At 43.1% G+C, this 8,321-nt stretch overlaps 1 protein-coding gene across 1 annotated transcript; it reads left to right on the top strand.

Moving 5' to 3' along the window:
- The first annotated feature begins 4,132 nt into the window (after positions 1-4,132).
- On the top strand, positions 4,133-8,087 carry LOC147460017 (sugar transport protein MST4-like). The gene is made up of 3 exons (XM_086509943.1): positions 4,133-4,452; positions 4,562-5,197; positions 5,281-8,087. Exons 1-3 carry the CDS (start codon positions 4,147-4,149, stop codon positions 5,719-5,721), a joined length of 1,383 nt encoding a protein of 460 aa, XP_086366069.1. The 5' UTR covers positions 4,133-4,146; the 3' UTR covers positions 5,722-8,087.
- The last annotated feature ends 234 nt before the right edge of the window (positions 8,088-8,321 follow it).

Genomic DNA, 8,321 nt, shown 5'->3' with positions numbered 1-8,321 from the left:
TTAATGTGTCTTCTTATTTTACTTCCCTTTTGTTTTATTTTGTTTCAAAATACTGATGTGCAACATGCACCATTTACCTTATTATTGAGACCCCTTCATAATATATAAGCCATTTGCGAGTAGAGGGTACTGACTAGAAGAAAACAAAAAAATAGCCTAATTGAGACGTATCTTAAATGTTATTTAAAGTTTATAATATTAAATGAATCTTTTTATTTCACCTTTCATTTCACATCCTCACATGGCTTGACTTCTCTTGCATTCTATTCTTTTAGAATGCTAAAGTGAAGCTTCACCTTACATAATTCTAGTAAATTTTATACATACATACATAAATACATACACACACACACACACACACACACACACACACACACACACACACACACACACACACACATATATATATGCGCTTATGTTTATTAAACCTACCTTTTTTTATAAAGGCATTAAAAAAGAAGTCCTTAAATAACAAGACATTAGGTAAGGTGTTTATAGCATAATCTGTTGTTGAAGACAATGGTGGGGGTCGAATTGACCAATAAGCTGTTCTGAAGCCGCTAGTTTGTAATTGTGTGTGTATATTGACAATACAATTTTATATTAAAACAATACAATGCAACACTGATTAAGACCTACTTTTGATAAATCTTTCCTCCCCCCTTACCTGCAAACAGGCCATCGTGAGTCCTCACCTTGTTTTGTTGGTGCTATTGGAGGCATGCCAATGCAATGATTGTGGATTTGGTACACCAATGTGGCTTCAAATAATTTGGCTATTTCTTGTTTTTGGAAATTTCAACTAGTGTGTTCTCTCTTAATATTTTGCGATTGCCTTCTTCCTCTCGATGCCTTGTTTACCTTTTTAGCAAATTTTATCTGAGTCTTTTGTATTAGACATTTGCTCTCCTTGAAAGGGACTTTTGGAGGACCATCAAATTGAGGCATATGAGTCGAACCTGAAAGACTCAAGAATTACACGCTAGCGGGCTGTTGTTGTGAGCTTGTGGGCAGTTTCTGAAGCGAATGCCTCCAATGTTCACGAACAACTGTCAACATGCACGCTAGAGGGCCCTACAATGGTGCAACCCTTTAAATCAGACTAAGTGGTGATGATTGTTCGAGGATTAGGATTGGAGATGCACCCCAAAATTTCAATGGACAATCAAATTTGAGGATAGCCATTCCACATAGCATGGCAAGATCTCCCATTGCCATTTCATTTTTCATGTTTTACATTGAGTAGGGGGTATCGACCGGAGTAAATTCGTAAAAGAGGGAGAATCTTTGAAGATGCAATCAGTTGAGGGGAAAAGGGAAGGGTTTACAAGTGGAAGTTCTCTCTCTCTCTCTCTCTCTCTCTCTATTGCGACCTACGAGGCAAGGCTGCAAGCCTCTCTCTCTCTCTCAGTGTTTCTCTCCCTGTGCAAGGCGGCCAAGCGGGTGCATGAAAAGCATGGCTACAAGCTCTGGTAGCACACCTCCCTTGCTTGGAAAACGTACAGGCAGATGGGGCAATCACGGCAAGGCAACCTCCTCCATCTGCACGCTTCTCCCCCCCCCCCCCTCTCTCTCTCTCTCTCTCTCTCACACACACACACACATTAACGACAGGGCAACCTCAATCTCTCTGCTCCATCCCTGATACATGCTCGTAGCGAAAGCAGAGGACGAGCATGCCTGAACATCTGAAGGGTTGTCGCCAACACAGATGAAGGACTTGCTGCGAGGAAAGAACTTGTTTTAATGTTAAAGAGGTGACAACAGTATCATCGTGGCCATTGTGTTGATATGGTTAGATCAAGGTGTACGAATGGTTGGCGCACCAATCAATTTGTGCTCGAATCTTGCACTGAAAATTTTGGCTGGTTGTGAGACAATGCGAGTAGGTTGCAGAGGGATTTGGGAAGATTCCTATCAATTGAAATTGAATGAGGACCTTGGCCTGGTGGGCGGCATACTTTTTAAATGGTCTAAACTTATTTTTTGAGGATCACCTTTATAGCATGTATAAACCCATCTTGTTTTGGTCCAGTAAGTAAGGTTATTGCACTTCAATGGACCAATTTTATAAAATGTTGATTGTCAGAGTGGATGGGCAACTTTTTTGTCTACCATGCCAATAATGTTTTGGAATTTTTGTTGACATGTGGATGGCCATTAATCTATCTCTCTCTCTCTCTCTCTCTCTCTCTCTCTCTCGTCCCCTTAGGGGTCAGGACCTCAAGTCTTTACTTCGAAACTTGCGGACATGTCCGTGAGGTCTCTTGGGATAGTTCCTACATGCTTTTTACAAGAAGACGGATTGTGTAACAATACGAGATGCTAAAACTAGAATTTGAGTTGGTCATAGGCTTTGGAGATAAATTGCTTCGTTATTTCTAAACATAATTGCCTTTTTTTCCGAGGTAGTTTCGGACAAAGTTCATGCTAAGCACTCCTAAACGGATCTCAATTGTCGAAAAAAGGAATAAAGATAAGAAAATCTTGAAGAATCCAACCAAAATAGATACAAGGGCATTTTGGGAATTTTTGAAATTTGAGAGGTATTTTGGGAATTTCCACAAATTAGAGGGGAGTTAAAAACTTCTCTCTCTTGGATCACCCGCCGGTGGAGAGCCTCGGGTAATCCGACTTCGATTATCGGGGGAGACTCAGAGAGAGAGAGAGAGAGAGAGAGAGAGAGAGAGAGAGAGCTGTCAATGCGCCGAGGGTAATCCTCCGCGAGAGAGAGAGAGAGAGGGGGGGAGAGAGAGAGGGAGCGAAATTCCATCAACAGACACCCACCTATCAAAGAAAAGCAGGGGTTCTTCAGCAATATCTTGGTCATACTGGACAAAATCGATGTTGCGCACGCATTCAATTGATGGTTACGGCTAGCTTGTGCACCTGCAATTAGTTATTTGTTGTATAGCCTGAGCCTGCATTTTGTCAATCCATACGTGTGGACAATTCAATATGGCGTATGTAAATGCAGATTGATAGGCCATGTCGATGAAATCAGTGTATAATTGGGTTGCCCTTGATCACGCTTAACTACTAATTATTGAGATATTTAATCTTGTGGGCTATTCATAATTAGGCTTTTACTCACTTTAATCAAGATTTGAGGCTTTGAATGAGTGTATAACATATATGGGTCCTACTCATTTTGACTGATGCCGGCCATTGATGCATAAACTAACTCTCACTTGACATAGTCTCATGGATTCCTTTGCAACAGAAATGCATCAAAGTCACAAATGGTTGTATTCCGGGCATTTCTAAACTGTTATTTGCGGAGACTAATTGTCAACTGAGGATCCAAGACCTTAATTATTAGCACCAAGCATCTAGTTTTATTCCTTGAATCTCTCAGCAAGCTAAGCTTCCATATTTTGAGGCTACACATGGCTAAACATGCTTGTTTGAAATAGCAGAAGGTTACCCTCACTCTCACTCGCAGTACCTCAGCGCAAAAATGGCCGCTGGCGGTGAAGTCGAAGCAATCAAAGCGCCGCAGGCACGGATAACAGCCTATGTGGTGTTCACTTGCCTCATGGCAGGCACTGGGGGCCTTATGTATGGTTATGACCTTGTCATCGCTGGTAATTAAGCAGTTCTTCCTCTCTCCTAACTACCCTGATCACTCTTCTCTGCATTGAACTAATTAGCATACGATCTCTGTTGCTTATTTGAAAGCAGTGGACTCCATTATTCAATATATCAACTGGAGTATACATACATCTTCCGAGGCAGAAAAACACATCCACACATGCATGCAAGATGAGACACATGTACTGAATCTGATGCCCACCCTTGGATACATGGATGCATGCATGCACACACCCACCTACATAACACATACATGCATATACACATACATTTATACAATATACATGTATGTGGGACTCATTTGCATGTAATATACATAGTTTATGTGGGTTTCAGTGCATACAAATATGTACTGCACACATACATGCATATACGTGTACATACATTTATACGATATACATGTATGTGGATTCATTTGCATGCATACAGCTCATAAGTAGCTATATATGCATGCCATTTATTTGATCTCACCGAGAAAATATTCTAATGAATTAAACCAGATAGTTTTTTCTTTTTCTGCTGCTGCTGCTGGCTGCAGGCGGAATTTCGATCATGGACGATTTTCTGTTGAAGTTCTATCCGAATGTGTACATACACAAGAAGAATGCAAAGGAGGACAATTACTGCAAGTATAACAACGAAGTCTTCCAGCTATTCAGCTCCAGCCTTTATCTAGCAGCTTTGATAGCCACTTTCTTTGCATCAGTGGTTAGCAAAAAGCTGGGAAGAAAGGTTACGATGCTATGCGCAGGCATATTCTACATATTCGGTACCGTGATTGGCACCGCGGCACAAGACCTTGCTATGCTCATTCTTGGTCGGGCTCTTCTTGGATGTGGGCTTGGCTTTGCCAACCAGGTACAGACATGGCATTCTAGCTTGAATGTGTCTATGTCCCACCTTAAAACTTACACCCAAGACGTGCATAGCTGCCACTTTATTGAATAATTGAGCATCTAACATGCAGGCGGTACCCGTGTACTTGTCCGAGATAGCGCCGCCGAGAATCAGAGGAGGCTTGAATATGATTTTTGTGGTGTATACTACCATAGGGATACTCTCAGGCAACATAGTGAACTACTTTGCAGCCAAAGTGCATCCATGGGGATGGCGGCTCTCATTGGGAATAGCAGGAATACCGGCTCTACTCCTGACTCTTTTCAGTCTCATCATAGTAGAGACTCCCTCTTCACTCATAGAGAGGGGGAAGCATGAGCAAGCAAGAGATGTGCTACACAGGATTCGGGGGACCACGGAAGTTTCTGCCGAGTTTGACGAGCTTCTAGACGAGTCTCGACGACTCCAGGGCAGTAGCAGCCGGCAAGGCTTTAGAGGGCTCTTTTGTGAGAGGAGGCATAGGGGTGAAATGGTAGTGGCTTGCCTGATACCATTTTTCCAACAAGTGGCAGGTAATGATGCCATCCTGTTTTATGGGGCTTTCCTGTTCAAGCTGGCTGGCTTTGGAGATGAGGCATCCCTCTACTCAGCTATCGTTACTGGTGCTTGCATATTCCTTGCATGCTCCGCATCCACGCTTTTTGTCGATAAGGTCGGCCGGCATCGGCTGCTTCTCTTTGGCTGTGCCCTGATGGCTTCCTCTTTGGTATGAAGAGATTTTCAAAGTTGCTAGCTCCTTGTGATGTTGCAACTCTGTCTCAAGCTAATCACTATGTCTGGTCTTGCTAGGCGGTCATCGGCAGCATCTTTGCAGCCAAATTGCGAGGTGATGTGAAGAAGTTAGCATCAGCAGAGAGTGTGACAGAGGTGGTGATGGTTTGTGTCTTTGTTGTTGGCTTTGGAGCATCAATTGGGCCACTTGCATGGCTCATACCTAGTGAGATCCTCTCTCAAGATGTGCGGTCAGCGGGGCAAAGTATCGCCGTCTTTGTCAACATGCTTTTCAAGTTCATCATAGCACAGACATTCTTGTCCATGCTGTGTGCCTTCAAGTTTGGGATTTTCTTCTTCCTGGCAGGCTGGAGTGTTGTGCTAGCCATCTTCACGATACTCTTCTTGCCAGAGACAAAGCATGTTCCGCTATACAAGATGGAAACCTTATGGCAGGACCATTGGTTCTGGAAGCAAATTGTGGGCCCATCACCACCACCACCAAATCCCATACTGTGACTTACCCTCATCAAGGAACATGCTTGTTGGCAAGGGTTCAAAAAAATTGCCCAGCTTTTTAATGCTATCATTATGAAATTTCATGTATTTGTTTTCCATATAACAAGATATAATACTATACAATCCCCTTGTTAAATTATTGTATGCCGCCTAAGCAGTGAGTATGTATGCTCTTGGACAACTGATTCTACCAGCAGTACAAAGGCTGAACAAGATGGGCGTATGTAGGACTTTCTTCATTCAGATATAGGGTTAGTTACTAGTACCATATAGTCCATTTAATGGTTTTGCCCTTTAGGCAGTTTTTCTCTACCAATCCAATGTGAACATTTGCAATCTTATAGCAACTGCAATATATATGAGCTACAAGCTCCATAACTCACCCCTCTACTCACCCCAACATGTGCCTTCCATTCCAAGCAACACAAATATACACTCTAAAAAGTCTTTTTCTAGCCTTTATGCCTCTTGAATGTATAAAAACCTCAAGACTATATATGAAATTGTACTTTGTTGATGACACCCCATTCCCCCTTCCCCTTCTCTTATGCTTTAATGTTGTCGGTAGATTTCGAAGTACATCTCCACATCCTATATCCAACAAATTGATGTTCGTTTGTCAACTTTCTTCTCATGTCTAGATTCTCCCCTGAGGTCATCAATGCACCCATTCATGCAGGCAATTCAGAGCTAGAGAAATACGCATAATTACATACAAAGGGAAAAACATAAATGGAGACATATGTAAGGTAAGACATACGTGCCATGCTAGGCATTTTCATAGCAACAAGGACATGCTTGTTGCATAGTTGTTCATTGCATGGAAAGGAGAGTCAACCCTCCGTAAACTTAACACTCTTGGTGAAGAATGTTGTGAGTTTCTTTATTTGACCGATATCTAGTGGAGAGAGCCGAGAGAGAACCTCGCCGTCTGCATTTGGTGAAAACTTTCTAGGTCACCCTTATGGAGCATACCCTGCAGTCAATGCATAATCTGAATAGATAACATCACAGGCAGGAAGCTCCTCAAGAACTTGTTGTGGTTTCAAAATAACACCACACTTGGCATACATTTCAACAAAAGCATTGCCTGCAGTCTTCCAAAACCCCCTGATAAACAATGTCATCATCAACTTGTTTGCCGATGTCAATCTCTTACATAATACCAGACATTAAAGATGCAAGGATAAGTGATTGCATCCGAAGAGAATCCCTCACTCTGCATCTGGTAAAAACAAACTCGAAACCAAGAGATGACATCTTGGATAAGAAGACCATCAAAAGTTTTTTGTGGTTTCAGAAGTACATGACATTTTACATACATGCATTGCTAAGTACGTCTTTTTCAACAGCCTACGCCTAAAAATATAAACAGATTGTTTTTTTTCCTGCCACATAAGATTTGCGCGCATACTGCCATATATATACCTTCAAAAACACAACATAGTGGCCGCTTTTGGAGAGAAGCCCTTACTTTGCATTTGATGAAAACAACCCACAGCTTCCTCGTCTTGCCCTTGTTGTGGGACATATCTTGCAAATGATACATTCTAAGAGCTAAATGAGAGGGCGCTTATCAAGAACTTGTTGTGCTTTCCAATATAGAACATAACACTTGCCATACATGTCTATCAAGCACGATGTCTTTTTTTTTTTTTTTTTCTTTTCCGACACACCAGAGGGCCCACAGGGGGAGGTGCTTATCCCTTCCAAATATTAGCCATGTTACATGGTCGGGCAAGGGCCGCGTACCATCGGGCAAGAGCCACGCGTAGGCATCGCCATGGCCACCTAATTGATGCACCACATGCTGGGAACTACGGAGAGAACTCGTAGCAACCAGCTAGGAACCTCCTCCTCGGGTGATCCACCCCAGGAGGAGGATGCACTCGAGTGTCCAAGGGCAAGAGCCCTAGCAACGTGAACACCAGGTGAGCACAAGGTGTCCCTCTAGAGTGTGACCCAACAGGGGATTTGAACCCACAACCCGTAGGTTGAGAGGCCAACGCCTTACCGTTAGACCAACTCTTTGGGGATAATCACCCCTGACTGATAATCTCATCTTGAATTTGTTTGCCCATGCGTAAGTGCAAGCATATAGGGTGACTGCATCTGGAGAGAAGACCTCACTCAAGATCAACCAAGCTTGTGCAATTGCCCAAGCTACCAGAGATGGCACTGGAGAGCCAGTTTTTATGCAATCATGAACCTGAAAGGCCGCATTTACATTGGAGTTTCACCTGTCGACTGGTTTTTATGGAGGTCTAACTGTGGCCCCCAACCTACAAGAAATGGCTCCCTGTTTCGAAGATGGCGTAGCAAGCCAAGCTCTTGAGGACGGGGGAGCCGTGTAGGTGCTTTGAGTCAACAACAAAAGACTGCGGGAATTCCTCCGTCGAGCAGTTTTACACGCCGACTTTTGTGATGGGCTATAAGAAAGGAGAGAGAGAGACAGAGATCATGGGGTAGGTGTCCCTCATCACTATATCACACGGGCATGGTCAAATGGGATCAATGGTGCAGGAGGAAAAGGTGGGGCGCGTCAAGAGGAAAAGGCGGGGCGCGTCAATCATGGACCGTCCTTTCCCCGTAAAAATAGC

This window comes from Adiantum capillus-veneris, chromosome 4 (assembly GCF_014529385.1).
Source record: "Adiantum capillus-veneris isolate H3 chromosome 4, ASM1452938v2, whole genome shotgun sequence".
In the NCBI taxonomy this organism is placed as follows: Eukaryota; Viridiplantae; Streptophyta; class Polypodiopsida; order Polypodiales; family Pteridaceae; genus Adiantum; species Adiantum capillus-veneris.
The sequence above is the reverse complement of the archived record's forward strand: the minus strand, read 5'-3'. Positions and strand labels throughout refer to the sequence as shown.